At 35.9% G+C, this 26,195-nt stretch overlaps 1 protein-coding gene across 2 annotated transcripts in view; it reads right to left on the reverse strand.

Annotated features, from left to right (window-relative positions):
• The window catches only part of GSK3B (glycogen synthase kinase 3 beta), a 223,657-nt gene that overhangs the window by 111,856 nt on the left and 85,606 nt on the right, over positions 1 to 26,195 (reverse strand). For both annotated transcript variants that reach the window (XM_008578782.1, XM_008578780.1), the window contains exon 3: positions 14,426 to 14,509. In XM_008578782.1, coding sequence (XP_008577004.1) covers positions 14,426 to 14,509 — 84 coding nt within the window. The remainder of the gene's footprint in view (positions 1 to 14,425; positions 14,510 to 26,195) is intronic.

A 26,195-nucleotide genomic window follows, 5' to 3' on the forward strand; every position in this document is an offset into this window, starting at 1 on the left:
GCTTTATTTATTGATCCCTTAATCTCTGTTTTTCAAAGAGAAAACATCCAACTTAGACTTTCCCCCCCCCTGAACTATAGCATCCAATTTGGATGGTCAAAGTTGTATGGATTGGTTGAAAGGGCTTGATAGTGCTACTTTTAAGATCTGCCATGGATTTAGCCACGGTCTGGCTAAATAAGCATTTGCATACTGATTCCATCGTTTAATTTTTTGAAGTATGTGTTTTTAAAATGTAACCAAAATGATTCAATAGAAATGAGATTTGGTGGAGTCTGGATTGCCTGTTTTGTGTATAATAAAGTATATTTCTTAAGATATATAATACCACCTCATTTTCTGGGCATTATTTCCTAGTTTTTGATGTTTCAGCTTTTTGATCAGTCATATGTCATATTCTTGACACAAATTGTGAATAAATAAATATTTATGGTAAAAAAAAAAAATGCTTCAGCAAACTAGGAATAGAAGGGAACTTCCCCAACTGATAAATGACACCTGTGAAAAACTCAAGGCGAACATCATACTTAAAAATTAGAGACGAAATGCTTTCCACCTAAAATCAGGAATAAGAACAAGGATGACTGCTTTTACCTCTTCTAGTCAACACTGTACTGGAGGTTCTAGCCAGAACAGTGGAAAGAAAAAGAAACAATAGGCACCCAGGACATTATGTATCAATAAAAAGGTTAATTCATCAAGAAGATATAACAATTATACACAAATATGGACAAATATATAAACCAAACATTGAAAAGAGAAACAGTTCTACAATGATAACTGGAGACTAGTACACCATTTTCAATAATGAACAGAACATCAAGAAAGATCAATAAGGAAAGAGATGACTTGGAATAACACCATAAAACAACTGGACCTAACAGACACATATAGAATGCTCCACCCCAAAAGTGCAGAATATACATACTTCTCAAGTGCACAGGGAACATTATCCAGGACAGACCATGTGTCAGACCACATCTCAATAAAACAAATCTGAATAAATTTAAAAAGACTTAAATCACATGAATTATCTCCTCCATCTGCAATGGAAGAAAACTAGAAATCAGTAACAGAAGGAAAACTGGAGAATTCACAAATGTGTGGAAATTAAACAACCCACTCTAGACAACCAATGGGTCGAAGAGGAAATTAAACACACTGTTCAACAAGAAAAATTAGACTATTTAATAGGGAAAAGTGAAAACAAAAAAACAACATACCAAAATTTATGGGATGCAACAAAGGCAGTGCTTACAAGGAAATTTACTGCTGTAAATGCCTACATTTAAGAAAGAAGAGCTCAAATCCATAACCTAACTTTATAACCTGAGAACTAGAAAAAGAGGAAACTAAACCCAAAGCTAGCACAAGGAAGGAAATAATAAATATTTCAACAGAGATAAATAAAATACAGAACAGAAAAACAATAGTGAGAATCAACAAAACCAAAAGTTGTTTTTTGGAAAAAAAAAAAATCAACAAAATTGACAAACTTTTAACTAGTAATTCACAAATTCCTGAACTGTCTCAGAAGAAACAGAAAATCTCAACAAACCTATATAAGAAGTACAGACTATAATCAAAAACCTCCCAACAAAGTAAAGTACAAGACCACATAGGTTCCACAGTAAATTCTACCAAATGTTTAAAAGAGAAATTAACAACAATCCTTCTACACTCTTCCCCCCAAAAATAGAAGAGGAAGGGACACTTATTAACTCATTCTATGAGGCCAGCATTACCCTGATACCAAAGCTAGATAAAGACTTCACAAAAAATAAAATTACAAACCAGTATCCCTTATAAATATAGATGCAAAAACCCTGAACAGAAAAACAAATCCAATAGCGTATTAAAACAATTATACACCATGACTAAGTGGGATTTATCTCAGGAACAGAAGGGTGGTTCAACATAAGAAAATTTACAATGTAATACACCACATTAATAAAATGAAGGAAAAAAAACACATGAACATCTCAATAGTCACAGAAAAAGCATTTGACAAAATCCAATTCCATTACATGATAAAAATGAAAATATTTTGGAAATAGTCATGACAGTTGCACAACCTTGTGAATGTTATTAATGCTCTTGAGCTGTACAGTTAAAAATGGCTAAAATGGCAAATTTTATTATGTATATTTTATAACAATTTTTTAAAAAGGCATCACATTGGAAAGGAAGAAGTAAAATTATCTGTTTTGATAACAGGATGTTGCATATAGAAAATTTTAAGGAATCCACTAACAGACTGTTGGAGCTAATAAACAAATTCAGCAAGGCTGCCAGATACAAAACCAATATACAAAAATATTTCAATAGATTAGCAAAGAACATCCCAAAAATAAAATTAAGAAAACAATTCCCTTTATAATAATACACAGTCTGTAGAAATAGTTATTATAGTACCTGTAATAAATCTTAATAAACTTCAAAAAACAAATGTTAATATCTGGGCCTGAGCCCTATTTTAGCTCTCAGTATTCTAAGAATATCTAGAAGAATTTCAATAAATCATCTACATATCCAATTTTAAACACTTACTGAATCAAGCACTGGACTAAGTGATGAAGAAACAAAATTAAATAAGATCTCGCCATGCTTTGGAGAATTTCACAGCCTAGTAAAAAGACCTAATTTTAAAACTAGTAGTAATTAAACATAAGAAAAATGCTATAAATGAAGTATGTGCAGGGTATTTCAAGAAGAGGTAAACTTTTGGGGTTAAAAGGGGAAAGAAAAAGAAAATAGTGAGATATCAGATGGTGTTACTTTTGACTAGTGATAAAACAATGGGAATTCACCTAACGAGAATAAAGCTGAGGTAGAGGGTAGAGAATAGGCATTCCAGAAGGCATTTGCATTAACAGAGAGAAAACAACATATTCTAAGGACTGCAGACACTTTGGAAAGGCTGGAGCATAAGTAGCCTGTGAAAAAGGAGAGATGAGACAAGTAAAGTCATGGTATACATGACCTTGCATGTCATGCTAAGAAACCTGGAATTTCTTTTAGGCGAGTGAAAAAGTGACACAATTGAAAAGATTACCTGTTGCCATTTTACATTAGGGGTCGTCACAACTCCCATCTCCAACATCACCAATGCTAATTAATCACAATGCTTTTGCTAAACCCAGAATTCTCAACACAGTGACCTGGGTCATGTTTCTTATTTTGGTAATTGATATGCTATTTACTCACTGGGGAACATGAGAAATGGAGAAGGTTTATTATGGGAGGGATGAGGGGAGAAGTAGTTAAATTAGAACATACTAAATGTGAGAGACCACTCTTTCAGGTACAGATTTCTAGTCAGTGTTTAAATTTGGGGCTCTAGAGTTCAGCAGAAAGACCTCAGCTGAAGATAAATATTAGAGAGTCACTGAATTCACAAGGGTTGAAAATATAACAGCATGAGGAGAGAGTGAAATGGAGAATAAAACCCTAGAGAACAGCAACAACAACATATGGTTAGGTTAAAGGAAGAACTAACACAGGAAGGATACTGTAGGCAATTTACGGGGTAAGATTGTACCACTGCTTCTGAGATGAGGGAGAAGAATGTTGTGCTTGATTTTGCCTGTCTACCACATTAAATTTTCACAATAACACAATGGTATATATTATTAACCTCAGTTTACAAATAAGAAGAGAGATTAAACAATTTGGCAGTATATGGCAGTCACTATATTATACACACAAATGGCTGACTTGGAAACAGTCTTTCCTCTATACTGTATTGCTTCAAAATTAAGAAGGAACTGTTCTTGGTCTTTTATTTCTTTCTCTCATCCCTTTATATAATTGCATACATACATACATGCTCTCAAAGAAGTTATAAACTGAATTAGAAATGAGTCCAAATGCATACATATAAGTTTTAGTCACCTCTGATAAAAGTAATACACTATAAATAAAATCTGTAACAAAATTAATAGTATGGTATTGGTGGAAAGTTAATGGAATTCAGAGCTAGATTGCCAGGGCTCAAATCTCAGCCCTACCACCTGTGTGGAGAAGAATGAAAAAACATCAAAACATTTGTTGTAAATATTTACATAGCTATAATCATATCTCCTTGCCTCTTGGGCAAATGGCTTAATCCATTCTTCTTCTTCATGTTTTAGGATGAGAACCTCTTTGAGAATCTAATAAAAGACACAAGCTAGCTCCCTCCAAAAAAAAAAAAAAAAGCACAACCTTTATTTTAGTAGGGTCACAGACCTCCTGAAGACTAGAATTTTAAAATAATGGCTTAAATCATTCTGTGGGCAGATCACTTAACTTCTCTCTGCCTCCTCTTTATAGGACTGTTGTGAGGATTAAATGAGTAAATGTAAGTGTTTAGAGTTAGATTAATCCCTAGCACATAGCAAGAACCATGTAAGTTTTAGCTATCATTACTACTATAAGTATTCCTACTCCTACTATTACAATCTCCCCTTGTTCAACCACCACTACAAAAATATATTTAAATGTTACATTTCTAGCACGCTGCTTCTGGAGAAATAAATAAATATGTGTGTGTGTGTGTGTGTGTGTGTGTGTGTGTGTACGTATATATGTATTATGAATATTCATGAGATACAAAGCTGATTGCCCCCCTGCTCCTGTCCATGATGTGGGGGCCAGACTCATACTGGGAGCATATCCATCACCAAAAATTACTTTTGTACCCTTTGCCCCTCCCAATTATCCCCCACTTGCCCTCCCCTTTCCCCTCTTCCCTCAACTCCAATTTGTAACCCAAAGAATGTTCCAGCCCTCATGGCACTACTGTGGTCTTTCTTTCCTGACTTCCTTTCTCTCTCAGCTCCCACATGAGTGAGCACATGCAGTATTTATCCCTCTGTGCTTTGTTTGTTTCACTCAACATAAGTTTCTCCAGGTTCATCCATGTTGTTGCAAATGGGAGTATTTCATTCTTTTTTATGGCAGAGTAGTATTCCATAGTGTATATATACCACAGTTTCCTTATCCAATCATCTATTGATGGACATTTAGGTTGGTTCCATATCTTGGCTATTGTAAACAGAAATGCAATAAACATGAGAGTGCAGGTATCTCTTTGACATGATGATTTCTATTCCCCTGGATATATACCCAGAAGAGGGATTGCTGGATCATATGGAAACCTATCTGTAGTTGTTTGAGAAACCTCCAAATTGTTTTCCAAAGTGGTTGTACTAATTCACAGTCCCACCAACAGTGCAGTAGTGTTTCCTTCTCTCCACACTCGCACCAGCAGGTATTCTGTTTTCTAATATTTTGTTGAGAATTTTAGCATCTAGGTTCATCAAGGATATTGGCCTGTAGTTTTCTTTTTTGTTGCTGTTGTGTCTTTACCTGGTTTTGGTATCAGAGTTATGCTGGCCTCATAAAATGAGTTTGTGAGAGTAGCATGTTTCAATTGATTGGAACAGTTTCATGAGAATTGGTATTAACTCCTCTTTAAAAGTTTGATAGAATTCAGCTGTAAAGGCATCTGACCCCGACTTTTCTTTGTTGGAAGACTGTTAATTACCACTTCAATCTCCTTGCTTGTTATTGGTCTGTTCAGGTTTTTTACCTCTTCTTGGTTCAGTCTTGGTAATTTATATGTGTCTAAAAACTTATCTATATCTTCCAGATTTTCAAATTTGTTGTCATACAGTTGTTTATAATAGTCTAATGATTCTTTGTATTTCCATGGTATCAGTTGTAACGTCTCCCTTTTCATTTCTGATTTTTGTTATTTGGGTCTTCTCCCTCCTTTTTTTATTAACCTAGCTAACTGTGTGTGTCTATTCTGTTTATCTTCTCGAAAAACCAACTTTTAGTTTTGTTGATCTTTTCTATCGTTTCGGGGGTCTCTGTTTCATTTAGTTCTGCTCTGATCTTAATTATTTCTTTCTATCTACTGCCTTTAGATAGAAAGTTGTTTTTTCAAGTTCTTTGAGGCGTAGTGTTAGGTCATTTATTTGGAGTCTTTCCATTTTTTTGATACAAACCATTTACTGCAATAAATTTGCCTCTTAGTACTGCTTTTGCAGTATCCCACAAGTTTTGGTATGAGGTTATCTTTATTTTCATTAGTTTCTAGAAATTTTTTGATTTCCTGTTTAATTTCTTCTTGGACCCATTCAGGAGCCTGTTATTTACTTTCCACATATTTGTATAGTTTCCAGTGATTTGCTTACTGTTTATCTCCAGTTTTAGTCCATTGTGGTCTGAAAAGATTGTTGGAAAGATTTCAATTTTTTAAAATTTGTTGAGACTAGATTTGTGACCTAATATGTGGTCTATTCTGGAGAATGTACCATCAGCTGATGAGAAGAAAGTGTATTCTTTAGCTGTTGGGTGAAATGTTCTGTATATATCTGCCAAGTCCAGTTGGTCTAGGGTGTAGAATAAATCCTGTGTCTCTTTGTTGACTTGTTGCCTTGAAGTCCTGTCCCATACTGAGAGAGGGGTGTTCGGATCACCCACTATTAATGTATTAGGTCCTGTCTCCTTCTTTATGTCTAAGAGTGTTTGCTTAATACATCTGGGTGCCCCAGTATTGGGTGCATACATGTCTATGATTGTTATGTCTTCTAGCTGGATAGTCCCCTTTATCATTATATAATGGCCTTCTTTGTCTTTTTTCCTGTTTTTTGGTTTCAAGTCTATTTTGTCCAATATAAGAATAGCTACTATTGCTTGTTTTTGGTTTCCATTTGCATGGTATATCTTTTTCCATCCCTTCACTTTTAGTCTATGAGTGTCTTTACAGGTGAGGTGGGTCTTTTGAAGACAGCATATACTTGGGTCTAGCTTTTTAACCCAGTCAGTTAGTCTGTGTCTTTTGATTGGAGAGTTTAGTCCATTCACATTCAGAGTAGTTATTGAGAAATGTTGTTTAATTCCTGTCATTTAACTGCTACTTGTTTAGGTGGTTTAAATATCTTTTGATCATTATTTCCCCTTTTATTTCTCTTCTTCAATGTGAGTTGGGAATTTAAGGCAGAATGATTTAGCTTCTTTCTCTTTCTTGCTGGCATTTTTGTTTTAACTGTGCACTTTGCTCTTTCTAGTGTATTCGTGACGATGGTTACCATTATTCAGATTTCAGATGAATGACTCCCTTGAGAATTTCTTGCAGGGCTGGTTGTGTGGTGGTGAACTCCCACAACTTTTGTTTATCTGGGAAATACACTACTTCTCCCTCGTTTCTGAAGGAGAGCCTTGCTGGGTAAAGAATTCTTGGCTGGCCGTTTTTTTCTTTTAGTATTTTGAATATATCATTCCACTTTCTTCTGGCCTGTAGGGTTTCAGTTGAGAAGTCTGCTGTTAGTTTGATGGGGGTTCCCCTATAAGTGACCGGACACTTTTCTCTTGCTGCTTGTAGAATTCTCTCTCTGTCTTTGAGCTTTGCGAATTTAACTATAATATGTCTTGGGGAGGATCTTTTTGGGTTGAATCTGTTTGGGGACCTTTGAGCTTCCTGGATCTGAAGGTCTGTATCTCGCCCTACACCTGGGAAGTTTTCTGTTACTATTTCCTTGAGTAGGTTCTCGATACCTTTTCCTTTCTCCTGCCCTTCAGGAATACCCACAATTTGGATGCTAGAGCTCTCGTAGGTTTTCCTCATTATTTTTAATTCGTTTTTTTCTTTTTTTTGTCTGCCTGACTTATTTCAAAAAGACCATCTTCAAGCTCTGAAATTCATTCTTCTGCTTGCACTACCCTGCTTGCTGCTCAGTCTCTCAGCCATGTTTTTTATTTCATTGAGTGAGTCTTTCATTTCTAGGAGTTCTACTACACTCTTTTTTATGGTATTAATCTCTTTGTAGAATTCCTCCTTCATATTCTGGATGTATTTTCAAGTTTCATTGTGTTCTCTAATTGAGTCTTCCTTTATTTCTTCAAGTTTTCTTAAGATCATTGCTTGAAATTCCTTTTCAGATATTTCAAGGATTCCCTGTTCCATGCAGTATGACTTTGGGGCATTACTGTATCCTTTCAGTGATGTCGTTTCTTCTTGATTGTTTGTGCTTCTAGTGTTTTTTCGCTGATGCTTCGTCATTTGGTAGGGGGGTTGCTTCTTCTATTACACTGAGGTGGGCTGTGGAGTGGCCTTGGTTGCTCCTGTGGGGGGTGAATTACCTTTGCTTGACAGTAGGTGTGGTGGTGGTTATGTTAAACCACCTTGGTTCCCATTCTAGACTCTGTGGTTGTAGGATGAGCCCCTAGTGCATGGAGCTCTGCTGGGCCAAACTTGGTGGGTCGGAACCATAGGCTGGTGCACCCCCTGGGTCTGAGGCAGGATGAGGGGCTGTGTGGAGCCATGTGGTTCCACTGACTGGTGTGGCTGCCAGCTGCCCCTAGTGGGCTCACCTGCGTGGTGCCGGTTCAGGGGGCAGGGGCGGAGTCTGGAGCTTCCCCCCCCGCCTGGGTCCAAGGGTGCAGGGTGAGAGGGACACATGGAGCTGTGCAGTTCTGCTGGCTGGTACCGGGGGGCTCACCTGCACGGTGCCGGTTCAGGGTGCAGGGGTGCAGCCTGGAGCTCCCCCCCCACCCCAGGTCTGAGGCAGCTGGGTGAGGGGCCGCATGTAGCTGCCTGGTTCCACTGTCTGGTGCTACTACATTCTATGTTAAATAGTATAGTATACTATACAGACCCTGGAGGCAGACTGCCTAGGGTTGACTCCCAATCTTGCCATTTAGTAGGTGAATGACATTGGGATAACTTAACTGCTATTGTCTCAGTTTCTTCTACAAAATGAGAGTAATAATAGTACCCATTCTACACTGGGTTGCTGTGAGTTTGAGTGAGTTATAAAGCACAGGCAAAGGGATCAGGGCAATGCCTGATGCATAGCAAATACAATATATATTTGCTATTACTAAAAACTATAATTTGTAAAATAAATAAATTAATGTTTATTAAGTGTTACTTCTATGCCAGGTGCTGTGCTATGATAAACACTTGATAAACATTATAACTCATACAGTTGTTCCTTACAAAACCCCCACTGTACAGGTGTAGGGCTGGAGGGAAGAAATGGATGCAACTCTCTGGCCCAGAGTCATACAGCTACCCAAATATTTCTAGCTACAGAGCTAGTACTCTTTACTTTTCAGAATGGATTCTTGGCATATATGTCAGCCCTTCCCTTTCCTCTCCAGAACTAATGGTAGACAGGCATAATCAAGCACAGCATTCTTCTCCCTAATCCCAGAAGCTGTGGTACAATCTTACTCTGCTGTACACAGCCCTCCACATGGTTACCATCAATAGAACAAAGGCAGTATGAGAAATGAAATCAATTTGTCATCCTTGCTATTTAAACAGTCTCTCACATAAGTAGAAGGTAAAATTTTTCTCTTTATTATTCAAGTAATCTATGATGAACCACAAGGTAAAATATTTTTACATGTAAGATTACTTACAGAAATTTTTCTTAAAGAAAACTATGAATTGATTTAAATAAAACTTAAGGATCCTGTAAAGACACATGTGGCTTTTATACTATGTCCTTCAGAGTCCTAGAATTCTGTAGAGGTGAGTTACAATTCAGGGAAGGTGAAGTCACCTGATCCCATACCCCTGTTCCAAATAGAGCAACTTTGCTTTTTATCTGTTCTATCAGAGTTCTTCATAACATTTCATTTGGGAGGAAGGTTTCTACTGCTGAATATAAAAATACTGAAAAAACACTATTCTATAGGATACTTGGAATTCACAAAATTATAAGCCCAGACTTTGAAAACACTCAAAAACCCAATTTTTCTCTTATCAGGTAAGAAAAGAACTACTTACTCTAAACTAAATCAGCATTGCTAAAACTTACTGGGTAACCTAGAGTATATTAATTGATTACGTGATGTTCCAGTTACTACAGCAAACACTAATAATTTCAACCAGAAGACTAAGATGAATTGGTTTACATTTCTAATCTCTACCCTGATTATTCCTCTTTCTTCTAGTTAGACCAGCTATCCCTTTCCCTTTTATAGGCTAAAAGCTTATTATCCATAATCCCTAAAGAAAAACAGTCTTTAAAATGCTAGGGTGGAGGTACAATAAAAAGAAGATTACCAAAACAGACATACCATTCAAATTGTGGTCAGTGAAAATATTTCCCAAATATTACAGAAATCCTACTTTAACTTTACCCAGAGCTGAAAAGTGCTTACAGATAAACATTATGGTTAGGCCATAGGGTAGCAGCTTAGCTACAACTCTAAAATTAAAAATAACAATGGGGGAACAGATAAGAATATTATGTAGTACAACAACTCAACAGAATATTATGTAATCAATAACTATACATATTATGAGGCAGCAGAAAAGTTTTTATGAGAACTTGAATATTATAAGGTTACAAATAATTATGTGTGCACCTATATAAACATATATATATATATATATATATATGGAATAAGATATGTAGAACTGAAGTCAAAGATCAGGATAGTGATAGTGAACAATTTCTATTTTTCTTAAAATTTTCCAAGAAGAGAGTAATAAAGGGTAAGAGAGAAGAGACATCAAGAAAGAAAATAAGGAAGATTCAAGACATAGGAATCCATACAAAGATTTAGAGAAGATCAGAGGTCCAAAGAAAGTGAGATGGGTAGAAGCCCAACAAAAGAGAGGTACAGAAACCCAGAGAAAGTGGTTGATGGAGACCCAAAGACAGGGAGTAACAGAGAGAGAGGAGAGACAAAGTTATAGAAGGAAAAGAAATCTGAAAAGAGGGGGTTACATAGACCAAGAGAGGAACAAAAACCCAGAGACAGAAAGACAGAAACCCAGAGCCTAGAATGAAAAAGGGAGAAACCCAGAAAGGGGGACAGAGACCAAAGAGAAAGGAAAAAAACCTAGAGAAAGATACTAACAGAAAATACTAAAGATAACTAACAGAAAATGATAGAGAGGGAACGAGAGTCAGGGATGATTATAGAGAATGAGAGGAAGTTTTAATTTTTTAAAACTTCCCATATACATTTGAACTCATCTACCCTGGAACCTAATCAACCCTTTCATCCCTATAATCCTGAAATACTGAATTCTTGTTTTCTCTCCCTCACAAAGCCCTCAACTCATCCCCTAATGGCCTGACTTCTCAGGCCTCCTTTTATGCTCGTGTTCTTATCAGTGATCTCCCTCCCAAAGCTTTCCCCTATGCTCTCTGAAATCCCCAAAAGAAACTTTCTGGGGCCGGCCCGGTGGTGCACTCGGTAGAGTGCTGTGCCGCTCCCGCCAAGGGTTCGAATACCATATAGAGACCGGTCCGCTCACTGGTTGAGCGTAGTGCGGGCGCAACACCGAGGGTTGCGATCCCGTTGCCGGTCGCGGTACGGGGCGACACTGAGGGTTGCGATCCCATTACTGGTCACGAAAAAAGAGAAAAAGGAAAAAAAAAAAAAAGAAAAAAAAAAAAAAAAGAAAAAAAAAAAAAAAAGAAAAAAAAAAAAAAAAGAAAAAAAAAAAAAAAAGAAAAAAAAAAAAAAAAGAAAAGAAACTTTCTGATAACCTCAATCTCTTCGTGGAGGGTTCTTTTTACTGCCTTGCCCTAGACAAAACTTGGATCTCACCCAAAGGCACTAGTTTCTCTGAAGCTCTCTCAAATGAAGACTGATCTCACCCCTCAACAAATTCTAGGAACAGAAGGCAATACGGTCAAATTGCCAGCCTTTCACTGACATGGATTCAAACAATACCCCATCTCTTCCCTCCCCAAACTCCACATGGCTACCCACCTTTTCAGTGTCATCTCTCCACTTAGAACCCACCTCCCCTTCCCACATACCACCTATAAAGTCATACATGTACCTCTACTTGCATGTCTCCAGGCATCTCAAACTACTAATTTACTGTTTCCTCCTCCAAAACTGTTCTCATATATACACACTGGCAATGTAAAATGTTTCTGCTAGAAAAATGCCTACTGAATATAGGACTGTCACATTCAGAGATAAATCATCTTTAAGAATGGTAAAAATTTCACAGATATTTAGACCCTTTAGATCCTTTTCTAAACAGCAGTGGACACTCTCAGTAACCTATCTGTGGAGAGTCAGATTTGATGATAACCAACCAGAGCTCTCAATCCCAGAGCAGAGCCTACCTTCTCCTATGGTAAGAATTGATTTATTACTTGGTCTCTTGAATGATATATTAGTCCTGCCAGAATAATTCAGAAGTGGAGATCATGAATGGGGCAAGAAGAAATTATCTTTTTGGTGGCTGGGAGATCATGGGAAGTCTTGAACATGTGTAGTTCTGCTTATCTTCAAAAAACTTTGCCTTTTTTGACAAAAAAGGATTATTTTCAGCAATATATCACAATTTTCTTTGTTTTGTTTTTAATGGAGCTATCCAACATTAAAGGTGTCTTTTTTCACTTTGGAAAATTTACAATGCTCAAGATAAAATTCAGAGATAAATAAAATATTAGAAAGTATATTTCTTTTTATAATAGGCAGAGGTTCACTGCCCTTCTGGTTAATCTGTTAATGACTTCTTGATTGCTCTTTATCTGTAAGAACATTTCAGATAAATAGAAAGCTGTGAGCAGCAGCAGGGAGGAAATCATGCTCTGGGGCAAAGATAACAACCAGTCAGTTGTCACCCCCAAGGCAGGATTAAGTCATCACAAGGGCTGACTGTAATGGGAGCTTCCCACCATACCAAAACCAGACAGGTAAGCCATTAGGTGCACTGCATTCAAAAGGTTTGATATCTTCCCTTTCTGTTCTTTAACTTCATGAGAGTTAAATGAGTAAAGCATTAGAATAGTGCCTAGCATAAAAGGAAGCTATATTAATTAAAATAAGTAATCAAGAGAAAATGTTTAGGCACTTTGTAAGGAGGTCTTTGCAAATGAATCTATATGAGGGAGTCTTCAAAAAGTTCATGGAAAGATTCATATTACCTTTTAGCTGTATTTTCCCCAAGCTTTTTGAAATACCCTCGTATAATCTAGTGGTTCATGGAACAAATAATTCTGACCTTTACTTTCCTCCCTGGCATATCATGACGTCTAGCAACTAGTAATGAAAAGACACGAGGACACAAAATTCTATTATAAGAGTTCTGTGAACATAACAGATGCTCCATAATTTTATTTGGGAAGAGACAGGAAAAAAATAAAGACATGCTAGAACAGATAAGATTAAAGGCAATAATAGGCAGTCTGGTAGGTTAAAAAAAAAGTAGCATGAACCAAGTAATTGGGTTTAGAAATAAAAGAGCTCAAATACTTATGTGGGTTTACAATCTGAGAAACAAGTGTCAGTATAGGGCCAATTTGCTGATTATGGTTGTAAAAACATATTAGCTATGACACACATGTATATACAAAACAATTATATATCTGTAGGCATGTATATCACGATCCTGGCTTAATACTTAAGTATCCTCCCATATTACAGGCTCTGTCGTGAACAAAAAATTTCTAAGTAATAATCTAAATAAAGTTTACTGGAAAACGATTAAAAGCTGTTACAGTAGAAAACAGTTATATAAAGAGAACCACGGGCTAGAAATCAAGAGGCACTACAGATCTAAGAATATTAGATATTAGATTCATGAAATCTGAAGTCCAAAATATCAAGTGAACTTATCCAAAGTCATATTTATTTAGCCAAAAAAAATCAAGTGATTTTTTTACCTGCCCTGCCCCTTCACCCCGAACTAGTGAAGGAAAAATACAAGGAAAGATCGACTCTGGGAAGAAGGAACAGTGACAGGTAAAAAGAAAAAGACCAAGGTAAAGCAGAACAAACTGCTTTTCTCTACTTCCAACTACAGTGAGTACAATGACATTAGTTATTGCCAACTCCTAAAGAGAAAGACTGGGGGTAGAGGAAGGGAGTTCACAGCACAAAGTCTTCTTTAATTATCCTTTGCTTTCACAGAATTAAATGTGAACAGATATAGTGACCAATTATAGTAAGCTCTGTAATACTATACCTTTTCCAACTTTTTCCCTGGCCAAGGATAGGTTAAACTTGCTTCCCAATGTTTAGCCCCTCATTCTGGTCCTACCAAAGTCCTCCTGCTTCCTCTTCTCTAATCAACTTCCAATTAACAAAACGGCATAATTTTCTTTCCTCCAATAAAGAGGTCAACTATCAGAGGGCTCCATAAGCACATAAGGAACACAGAAGGCTTAATAAAATATACAAATTTGTTTCAGAACTGAAGACAGATGTTCAAAACAAGAAGAAAATTCTTTAAAATTCTGTTTATTTTCTCATTAACATTTTCATGATATAACTAATGATATTCAGTGAGCACATCCTGGGCTCAGAATCTACTGGGGCCTATGTTTTGAAATTCTTACTCTCAATTAGCAAAACTATCTCACTGAGGAGGGCTGGGGTTATTTCTATAAGAATAACAAATTTATCTCAATATTCAGCACACACTTTCTGTCAGACTTACCTTCTCACCGCTTGAGTAGAAGAAATAACGCAATCGGACTATGTTACAATGATCTAGCTTTCTCATGATCTGGAGTTCTCGGTTCTGAAAAGGAAACATATACAAATATTTTTAAAGGATAACAGCTATTCATCATATTGACCAAAACACTTCTAAAATAATAGTAAACACTACAAACAGCAGGCTACATATGTTACTAAAAATACACTCTGCACACCAGTTCTGATCTACAAACTATGATACTAGTCCATGGAATTATTTGTTACTGCTCCACAATAAGATAAATATAGAATTTGAGAGAATTTGGAATCTTTTATAGCAGTTTGACAGAATGATTTATAGCTATGAATCTGATAAGAACTGGAAACCATATTTTGTATTTTTTTAAATTTCACCTTTCTAGTATTTCATTTATATTCTACTTTACAAAAATATCAGTCTTTGATGAATTGGAAACTGTAAAAATTGGTACTTTACCAGAAATAGTTTGAGAAGCACACTGGTCTATAGTACATAAGAGACACCTGAAATGAGCTGTGTAATTTTTTGCAACTATAATAATAATAAAAAAATCAAATTTCTCACCAAACAAATGATTTTGGGGTCAAAGAAAGCTCTAACAATCCTATAGTCTTCTAAGACACAATGGAAAAAAAAACTAAGAGTTAACCCCATGAAAAGGGCTCAGTTGCTAAGTTTTAGAAAGAGTTAAAACATGGCATAGTAGAAATTGCAGTCTTGGCAGACTGTATCCAAATAATTTTCTCTTTGGGAAGTTTCAAAGTTATGCTCATTCTTTATGAAAAGAAAATGCTAAATAATATGCTGATTTTTTGACACCATAAATTTCGAGGTAGTAAATTTGAATAGATTATATATTAACAAAGAAGATATATTCCAACAATATACTTGACTGTCAGAAATCCAGTTAGTAAAGGCCAAATTACAAAACACAGAATACCAAAATACCAACTATGTGCCAGAAAGTAAAGTTTTACTTAAAACAATGACTTAGAAGCACTACAAAACATGAAGAATGCACGTGGGAATCTGGAAGGTAAATGGTGTTATGGTCAGAAGAGAGACCAAAAAAGAGGGGGTTAGGGATGCAAAGGGGCCAAGGAGCCTATCCTAGAGGAGGGTGGCCTCCAGTTCTTAGAACACAGGAGCAGAGATAAGCGAATGTTCCTTTAAACTGACCTTCAGAGCCTGGGCTCATATATACAGTGATATTTATAACTCCTTTACAAGACATCAATCTTTCATTCTATTACTATTATAAAATTCTTATAAGACAAGCAACGAACAGAAAAACAGTACAATTGTGTTTACAAAGATAATAATAGATATCAGACTCAAGTTCTGACTGTTGCAGAGAGGATACAGAAAACTTACCAATTTCAAAACTGTGTCCATTTCCATTCCAAATTAAAACTATTTCTGAAGGTATTTCTATACTTGGCCAATTCACATTTAGGTAACTAGCTTTGTGAGAGATCTGCTAGTAAAGCCAAAACTTACTCCTCTCATGATATACAGTTTTTAAGATTGATTGTTTTTTAACATAGCCAACTATGTTAAAATAAATTATTTTTCCAGGCTAATTAACCAAAATAACAGAACTATTACATTCCCCGATAAGAGAAGTTCTCTCTAAGACTGTGGATACTACCTTTGATCAAAAAGAATATATAAGTGGGCCGGCCCCTTGTCTCACTCGAGAGAGTGCGGCGCTGGGAGCACTGAGGCCGCAGGTTCAGATCCTATATAGGGATGGCCGATGCGCTCACTGGCTGAGCGTGGTGCTGACCACACTGTGCCAAGGGTTGTGATCCTCTTACCAGTCATAAAAAAATAAGAATATATAAGTGAAGCAAGTACGAGACCTAAATATTCATTTACCTTTCTTTTCTGTTCATATTTTATTCCTTTAGAAAGGAGGCTTAAATTTCCTCATTTTAAAATAACCTAAAAGATCCAAAATATAAATTTCATAGAGCAATTTTTTAAGACTTATTCAAGCCAATGTTAGGCAAAGTTTAATGCCTGAGATGCACTTAAATACACAACAATTCCAATCCTAGCCATTTTTACTTAAGTCATTCTTTATTAGTGATAATGACATACCAATTCTATAGGAAACGCTGTTATTCTACAAATATAGCATACCTATTCTGTGCCAGGCACTGTTCAGTGGTAAGGATATGGCAATAAACAAGACTAACAAAGTTCTTACTCTCATGAAACTTACAGTCTATGGAGAAGAGGGAAGAATAAATAATATATGTTCATGCAAAGTAAGAAGATAGAACATGATAGTGAGAAGGGGCTATATTTTGATAAGAAGTCGGAGAAGACCTATAAAGTAGGTAAAATCTAAACAAAACCCTAATTGATACGAAGATGAGAATCATGTGAAGATCAGAGGGAAGGGCACTGTGGTCATAGGGAACTGCAGATGTAAATACCTAGAGATGAGTTTGGCATATTCTAGCAACAGCCAGAAGAATAATGTGATTGCATCATTCTGAATAAGGGGAGAGAGGTAGGAGATAAGTTCAGAAGTAGGCAGTGGCAATATTGTATAAATGTAAACTTTGACCAAGGAAATGACAAAATCTCATTTATTTTTTCAAAAGAGCATTTCAAAAGTTGAAGAGAATAACTTTAAAGGAGAAAATAGATGAAGACTTCTCTTTTCCATCTATTAAGTTTGAAATCCTTATTAGACATCCAAGTGAGGTTGAGAGCTGGGGCTGGAAAGATGCATTTAGGGGTCATCTGCACAAAAGGAATTTAAAACAAGAGGACCTGACGGTATTCCCTAGGGAAGAAATTCATACAGGGAAAAAAAAAATCATGAAATGAAAAGAAGTAAATAGAGTAGAATAGTTAATGAAGTAGAAGGAAAAACTGGAGAGAATCTTAGAAGCCAAGTAAAGAAAGAGTTTTCAGAAAAAGTGAGTGACCAGGCTGGCTGGTTAGCTTAGCTGATTACAGCACAACCTTGTAACACGAAGGTCAAGGGTTTGCTTCCCAGTACCAGTCAGCCGTCAAAAAAAAAAAGAAGGAAAGAAAAAGTGAGTGACCATTTATGTCAACAGCTGCTGAGAGACTAGGACAAAAACAGAAAACTGACGATTGATATGGCAAATGCAGGAGTTGGTGACTCTGACAAGAGCAGTTTCGGTACAACAGTAGTGAAAAACCTGATTAGATTAAATTAAAGTGGATGTAGGAGGCACAGGGCACAAAGGGGTTAGAAAGTTTAACAAGAGGAGAGATTTCCAGCTATGGTGCAATGAAGAGATCAGCTAATCCACATTCCCCCTCCACAAATCACCTATAAAGCTGAACTACATTGTAGAGCATTTCAGGGCTCTGTAAACTGATCAAAGGCAACAACAAATGAGAAGCATTTATTCACAAAAAGCTGCTAGACACTACAGCTGGGGGAAAGTAGCCTTCTTGCCAGGGGCTACCATCCCCTCACTGCCACCCAACTCAGTCAGTCAGGTAGTTTTACCAGAGCAGGTTGGTAAAACCAGGAATTTTGCTTCCAGAGAGGGTTTACCATCATGTAGGCCAGAGAGCAAAAAACTATGCGCCCCATGGCACTGGCAGTAAAAATAGCAAATTTGATAGGAAAAAATGGAGAAAAGCCCACAGTTCTGCTACACTGAGGCTGAGGAAAAAGACAGACTGGCAAGACACTCAGAAATTTAACAGGGAGATTCTGGAAGTGAGGGAGGCATAGAGGGCCTAAATAAGCTCATAGAAGGCTCATAATCAAGATGTTTGAGCACAATCTCTAACCAATATCTGTCTGACCACTAAGCTGTGTAGACAAAGGGTCAACCCCTATGAAATCAGGCTAAAAAATGAAAATTAGAATTAAAATTTTAACACAGAATTCAACAGCTTCTACCTGTTGAGGAGAAAGATTCTACAGAGATTACATCTAGATAAGTTACCTCCCCCCAAAATAATACCCCCCATAAAACCACCTCAGGAGGTTTAAAAAAAAAAATTCAGAGCCCAGAGTTGTTACAATATATTACCTAAAATGTTCAGTTTTTTAAAAAACTGTGAGACATGCAAGCAATAGGAAATGTTGACTAATACTCAGATTAAAAGAAAAAAAAAGGAGTCAACAGAAGTTCACTCTGGGTAGATGCAGCTGTTGGATTCAGCAGACAAAGAATACAAAGCAGCTATTATAATTAAGGTGAAAGAATTAAAGGAAACCATATTTAAAAAATTAAAGAACCATATGATAACAATTACACAACAAATATTAACTTTTAAAATGTGTAAATTAACTAGAGTTGAAATGTATATAATAAAAATGAAAGCTTCACTATGGGCTCAAGAAAATATTTGAGATGGCATAAAAAAAAATCAGTGAACTTGAAAACAGAAACAGAAATTATCCAACAGAAAGAACAAACAGGAAAAAAAAGATTGCAGAAAAATGAACAGAGCCTCAAAGACCCCTTACACATACCAACATATGTGTAAAGGCTGTATTGGAAAAAGAGAAAGGAAAAAAAAAGTTTGAAGAAACAATGGCTGAAAACATCCCAAATTTGATGAAAAATACTAATCTACCAAACCATGAAGTTCAATGAACCCCAAATGCAATAAAAACAGAGATCCACAACTAGGCACATCACTTTCAATCTGAAGCCACAAAGAATAATCATGAGAGTAGTTACAGAGAAATGACTCATCACATACATGAGAAAAAAAACAATGTGGTTAATGGCTGACTAATCATCAGGAAAAAATTGGAGGCCAGAAGGCAGTAAAAAAAAAATATTCAAAGCACTGAAAGAAAAAAGAAACAATTGTCAACTAAGAATGCTATTTACAACAAAACTATTCTTCAAACATGAAAGGAAAAATGAAGACATTCTCAAATTTAAAAAAAAAAAAAAAAGAAAAATATTCTGAAGTAGAAGACCTGAAAATACTAAAACAAGTCCCTCAGGTTGAAAGGAAATGAATGATACCAGATGTTAATCTGAATCCACAAGGAAAAATAAAGAGCACCAGAAATGTTAAATAAAAACGAGAAAATATAAATGACTATATAAATATATTTTTTATTTCCTTCTCCTAATTCATCAAAAGGCAGAAGATATAAGAAATAACAACAGTTTATTGTTGGGTTTATAACATCAATAGACATAACATAAACTGATGTAATACATATGATAATAACAGCACAAAGGAGGGGAGAGAAAATGAAGGTATATTAGAGCAAAGGTACTATATTTTACTAGAATAAAGTCAGTATTAACCTGAAGTAGACTGTGATAAATTGAAATGCAAATTGTAATCCTTAGAGCAACCATTAAGAAGGTAGTTTTTTAAAGGGTACAAATCAACATCAGATCTAAGATAGTACTCTAAAAAATATTTGTTCAACACAAAAGAAGACAGTAAATGAGAAAGGAGGAACAAAAATGACATGAGAGACATAGAAAACAAAAACCAAAATGGCACAGGTAATTCCAACCATATTACACACTACATAAAATGTGAATGAACTAGGCATACAGTCAAAAGGCAGAGATTGTCAGACAGGATAAAAAAAGAAAGCTGCAACTATATTCTATCTACAGGAGATACACTTTATACTCAAAGACACAAATAGGTTGAAAGTAAAAAGATAAAAACAGATTTTTCATGCAAAATAAATAGTAACAAAAGAGAGGTGGAATGGCAATATTATTAACAGATAAAATAGATTTTGAGAGAGAAAGAGGGGGAACGGGGAGAGAGGCAGAGAGAGAGACCCATTTCCTACAAGATAAAGTCACAATCACTTTGTAATCTGGCTCCTTATCAGCTTACTTACATCTTCCACTCATGACCAATATGAACTCTATATTATTGCTAGATCTTGCTTCTCATTCTTCCTGAATATATTGTTTCATTACCAATTCTAAGCCACTGATGTCTTGACTCACCTTCCCACCTATATACATTCTACCCATCCTTTAAGTTCCTACTTAACGCCCACCTCTTTCACGAGACATCCTCAGCTGCTCCAGCTCACACTGATCTTTTTCTGCAGCACTTATAAATATTTTGGAATTTATATTCTCTTGGTTTTATTCTTAAGAGAGCTCAATGGTGTAACATAAAAGAGTGCTTTTCAAAAGTAGCTTACAGAAATCAGGTATTACATTATAGTTCACACACACACACTCACACACACTCCTTGCCCAACCAACTTACTATGAGTGCCTTAAGAACAAAAGTTAAATTTTGTATCTTTCTGTGTCACCCACAAAGCTCTCAAAGCAGGTTATTTTGTCTTTGACTAAATAAATTCCCTATATTTGTAATTGCTTCTACCATCCAACTTGCTGTAGACCCATATTTTCCAAACTATGGGTTCCAGCTAATCAGCACTGCTAAGCGTGGGGAAGGAGAATAGAATAGCGAAGAATAGAACAGAATAGTGTATTAGTCCGTTTTGTGTTGCTTATAACAAAAATCTTGGAACTGGTGATTTATAAAGAAAATGAAATTTATTGTTTACAGTTTCTGAGGCTGGGAAGTCCCAAGTCCATTTGGTGGTGGTGACAGTGACCAAGGGGTCTCACATTGCAAGGTGGTGGAAGCAGAGAGAGAGACAGCCTCTCCTTTTTAAAAGCCCTCAGAACCAAGACCCTGGCCACCATTTTTAATCCATTCACTACTGCACGGTCCTACAATCCAATCACCTCTTCAAGGCTCCACCTTTCAATTACCATAATAGGATTTCCCACCCTCTTAACAGTAACAGTGTTTCTAATACATAAAACTTGGGGGACACAATTCAAGCTTCAGGGAGTTTGGGGGGGACATAATTCAATCCACTACAAATAGCATAGCATAGCACAGCACAGCACTGAACTTTACACACAGTAGAGTAAGAACTTTTCTCATGAAACTTGTTTTAGTTACTTTTCTACGAACAGGGTTGCAATATAGAATATATTTCTTACTATCTGCTCGTAGCTAAAAATTTGAAATCCATTGTGGTAAATGGATTGTCTATAAAGGCATTATTTTCCAATATAGAAAAAAGAATACATTTAAACTAGATTCTTACTAATCATTCCCATCTTACATAAAAAACAAAATGACTACCCAAGATGAAATAAATATCACACAAGCATAAGAAAACCTGAAAGGTGCACTTAAAGAAAAAATTACCCTTTTGTTTTAACCAATAATTATTAACATATTTACACCTCTAAAGCCTACACAGAGGCTTTTGTTCATTTTTACCTCTCACACCTCACACTTTAAAAAGAAGAACTCTTGAAAAAGCATGGAGTCAAGGGATTCCTGGAAGGATACATTATATACCATTATGTGAAGTTCAATATAGAAAACTGAAGTTTTAGGTGAAAAAACAACCAGCAAGCTTAATACTGTAGGTGTATGGTAGGCAGCACATGGCTGTCTATCATGTTTTATTCTTCACCAAAGTTCATTCTATCAGGAGATCCCTTCCCCTACCATAGAAAGTTCTACTTCATAAAATAGGATTCACTTCAAAGGTTTTGCCCTTTCTTTTTTTTTTTGGATGCTGGCCAGTACAGGGATCTCAAACCTTGACCTTGGTGTCACCAACACTAATCAACTGAGCTACCTGGCCAGCCCTTCAAAGGTTTTGCTTTAATGAATATTTTCCCAAAATACATCTCTGCAAAAAATGAGGGTTATCCAAAGTTTTATTATCCACAATTAGTAATTGCACCAGGACTGAAAAAGCACTTAATGCATCTCTAAATCTTTGATTCCACACTAAATTTAGTTTCCCCAAAAGACCCTACAGTTAGCTAAAGAAATCAACTCAAAATAACTCCATGTGTACAACAAATATTATGAAGCCCACCATTTGTCAGAACTGGAGCCATGAGCGTACAAAAATTCATAGTCCTTCAAGTTTCACATTCTTTTTTTTTTTTCTATTTTAACTTCTCAATATACATTGTAGTTGATTTTCATGACCCTTTACCCGTTCCTCCTTCCCCCCTCCCTCTCTCCCCTCCCCTCTCACATCATATCTGTTCACTTGTCTCAACATGTTCAAGAAATTGTTGTGATTGTTGTGTCTTCTTAAAGTCTCAAATTCTAATGGGTAAGCAAACCAACGACTACAACACAACGTGATTAAATCTAGCTCACTTTGAAAGTGCTATAGATAAGTGAGGACAGGAGCTAAGAAAAATTTGCTTATTACTTTATAAAATTCTGGAAAGGAGTCAGGTGGAAAGTCTTAAATACAGGGCTAAAGAGTTTAAGTATTACAAGCTATAAAGAACCACTAATGTGTTTTAAGCAAGAGATTTGTTTTGTGAAGATCACTGGCTATGAAAAAAAGTGACTATTCTTGAGGAAGAATAAAACTAGGACCAGCACTGAGGTAGAAACCATGAAAATGGAAGGAAGAAAATGGGTCTGAGGGGCAAAAATCAACAGTTATTTGATCACCTACTGCTATTAGATTGGTAAATGGAAGCAGGAAAGTGATAACTATCAGGCTTCTGACTGACATGACTATTATAGCAGTAGAGTTCACTGGCCTAGGAAGCTGTTTTGGAAGCATGAGGCAATGAATTCCATTTGGGATGCATTCCGTTTGAAATGACCGAGGGGCACTGAAGTGGAAAGGTCCAGAAAGCAATCTGATATGTTCATCTCATCCTCTAGCAAGAGATCTGGGTGGTTCTTGAAGCCACAAGAGTATATAAAATTGCCTGTAAAATAAAAGAAGTTGCCAGACTCCCCAGCAGCAGAAAAGTCTATAAAGGACACTAAAAAGTAAAAGCTCAGAAAGTAGAACCTAGATAGTATATCAAGCCCCTCAAAAGATGAGATATTAAAGAAAGGATCCTGGAGAATACTACCATGTAAGCGGACAGAGGAAAAGAAACCAATACAAAAGGAAATCAGGGGAAACTCACCAACACATGGGAACTAAACAACACACTCAAACAACAGCTATGTCAAAGAACTGAAAACAGAGTAGCGCAAATGTTCTTGTCATCAAAAATTATAAATCTTTGTGATGATGAATATGCTAACTACCCTGATTTGACCATCACACAATGTACACATGTACTGAAATATAACTCTGTACCCCATAAATATGTACAATCAATATGCTTCAGTTAAAAATTAAATTCTTTTAAAAATAAATAAATCAGCACCACCACCACCAACAACAAAAGAACTCAAAAAGTAAATTAGAAAGTATTTCAATAGAAATGAAAATAAAAAACACCACACACCAAAACTTATGGGATAGATAGAGCAAAGTGTTACAAATAACACCAAGGTCAAGCGTTCAGACTCCTGTACTGGCCAGCCACACCACACCCACACCCACCCACCCCCACACCCCCCCACACACACAACCTATGGGGTAGAGCAAAAACAGTACTAAGAAGGAAGCTTATAGTAATAAACATTTACCCTAAAAAAGAAGAAAAAGTATTGAATATTTCTTCCCACCTTACCTAGAGGAAATAAATTCAGAGAGGTAAAATGACTAATCCAATTTCAATATACTGGGAGCATTAAGAAAATGAGAAACTAATACAGTGACAAAGAGCCACAGACAAGTACCTTCAGGAACCAAGCACATTTAGGAACCAGAGAGACTAGGTGGGGGTTAACAGTGAAGTCTTTTTCAAGTAATTTACAGCAAAACAGAAATTACACCCCAGAGTTCAGGAATAGCTATATTCTACTACCATTCCCTATCTGGCTAATGGATCTTTTATCTTAGGATGACCACTTATAAAACTTAACCTATAAAAATAAACCTCAAATTATATACTGAAAAGGTGTTAATATAATGAGGCACTAGCAAAGAACACTATGCAAATGAAATTAAGGGGGGAAAATTCCAAATACCATCAAAAAGAATAAAATACTTAGGAATAAATTTAACAAAAGAATATAAGACTTACACACTGAAAACTACAAAACATCACAGAAAGACAAAAATAAAGGGAAAAACATTCCATGTCCATGGATTATAATATAGTTAAGATGACAATATTCCCAAAGTTGATCTACAGATTCAATGCATCCTACTGAAATTTCAGCTGCCTTTTATTTGAAGATATTGACAAGATGATCCTACCATTCACATAGAAGAAATGCAAAGGACTCAGAATAGACTAAATAATCTTGATAAAGAAGAAAAAAATTGGAGGACTCATACTTCATATCTTTCTACAAAGCTAAAATAAAGCAATCAAGAGTGTGGTACTGGCATAAGGATTGTCACACAAATCAATGGATAGAACTGAGAGTCCAGAAATGCTTACATTTACAGTCAACAGATTTTAACAAGAGTGCCAAGACAATTAAATTGGAAAAGAATAAGATTTTCAACAAAAAGAGCCTGGACAACTGGATATCTACCTGCAAAAGACTGAAGCTAGGACCCCTTCCTTATACAATACACAGAAATTAACTCCAAACCAAAGACATTACCAAAAAAGAGAACTAAAGACCAATATCTCTCATAAACAAAGACACAAAAATCCACAACAAATATTAATGAATTGAATCCAACAATGTATATAAAGAATTATACACTATAACAAACAGGATTTATTCCAAGTTTGCAAGGCTGGTTTAACATTAATTAATATAGTCCACCACATCACATCAACAGGCTAAAGAAGAAAAACCATCTAATTATATGTATAGATGTAGAAAAAGTATTAGACAAAATTGAAAAGACATTCATGATAAAAACTCTTAGCAAACTAGGAATAGAGGAAAACTTCCTGAACTTGATAAAGAACATCTACAGCTAACATCACACTGAATGGTTAGAAACTAGATGTTTACCCACTAAGATCAGGAATGAGACAAAAAATGTCCCCTCTGATCACTCCTGCTAAACACTGTATAAGATGCAAAAAGACCAAAAAAGGGGGGGGGGGAGAAAGTCTTTGTTCACAAATGACATGTCTGTCCATGAAGAAAATCTCAAAGAATCAACAACAACAAAAAAACCTCCTAATAGCAATTATAGCAAGGTTGCAGGATACAAGATTAATGTACAAAAGTCAAGTGCTTTATTACATACCGGGAATAAACTGGAATTAAAATTAAAAACAATTTACATTACAATTTACATTAGCATCCCCCCAAAATGAAACACCTATGTATAAATCTAACAAAAATATGTACAAAAACTTCAAAACTCTAATGAAAGAAATCAAAGAAAGTCTAAATAAATGGAAACTTACTTCATGTATATGGATAAGATGCCAGTTTTTCCCAACTTGATGTGTAAATGCAACACAATCCCAATCAAAATCCCAGAAAGTTATTTTGTGGATATCAACAAACTGATTCCAAAGTATACACAGAATTCTAGGCAAAAGATCCAAAATAGCCAACAATGCTGAAGATCAGTCAGCAGACTGACATTACGAAACTTCAAGGCTTACTGTAAAGTTACATAAAGTCAGTGTGGTTCAGATGAAAGAACAGACAGACAGATTATTGGAACTGAACAGACAGCCCAGAAATAGCACACAAATATAGTCACCTGAACTTTGACAAAGGAACAAAGGCATTTCAATGCAAAAAGAATAGTCTTTTCAGCAAATAGTGCTGGAACAACTGTACAGGCACATCTAAAGAAATGAAACTAGGCAGAGATCTTACACCTTTCACAAAAATTAACTCAAAATGGATCATAGACCTAAAAGTAAAATGCACAACCATA

This window comes from Galeopterus variegatus, unplaced genomic scaffold (assembly GCF_000696425.1).
Source record: "Galeopterus variegatus unplaced genomic scaffold, G_variegatus-3.0.2 Scaffold1756, whole genome shotgun sequence".
In the NCBI taxonomy this organism is placed as follows: Eukaryota; Metazoa; Chordata; class Mammalia; order Dermoptera; family Cynocephalidae; genus Galeopterus; species Galeopterus variegatus.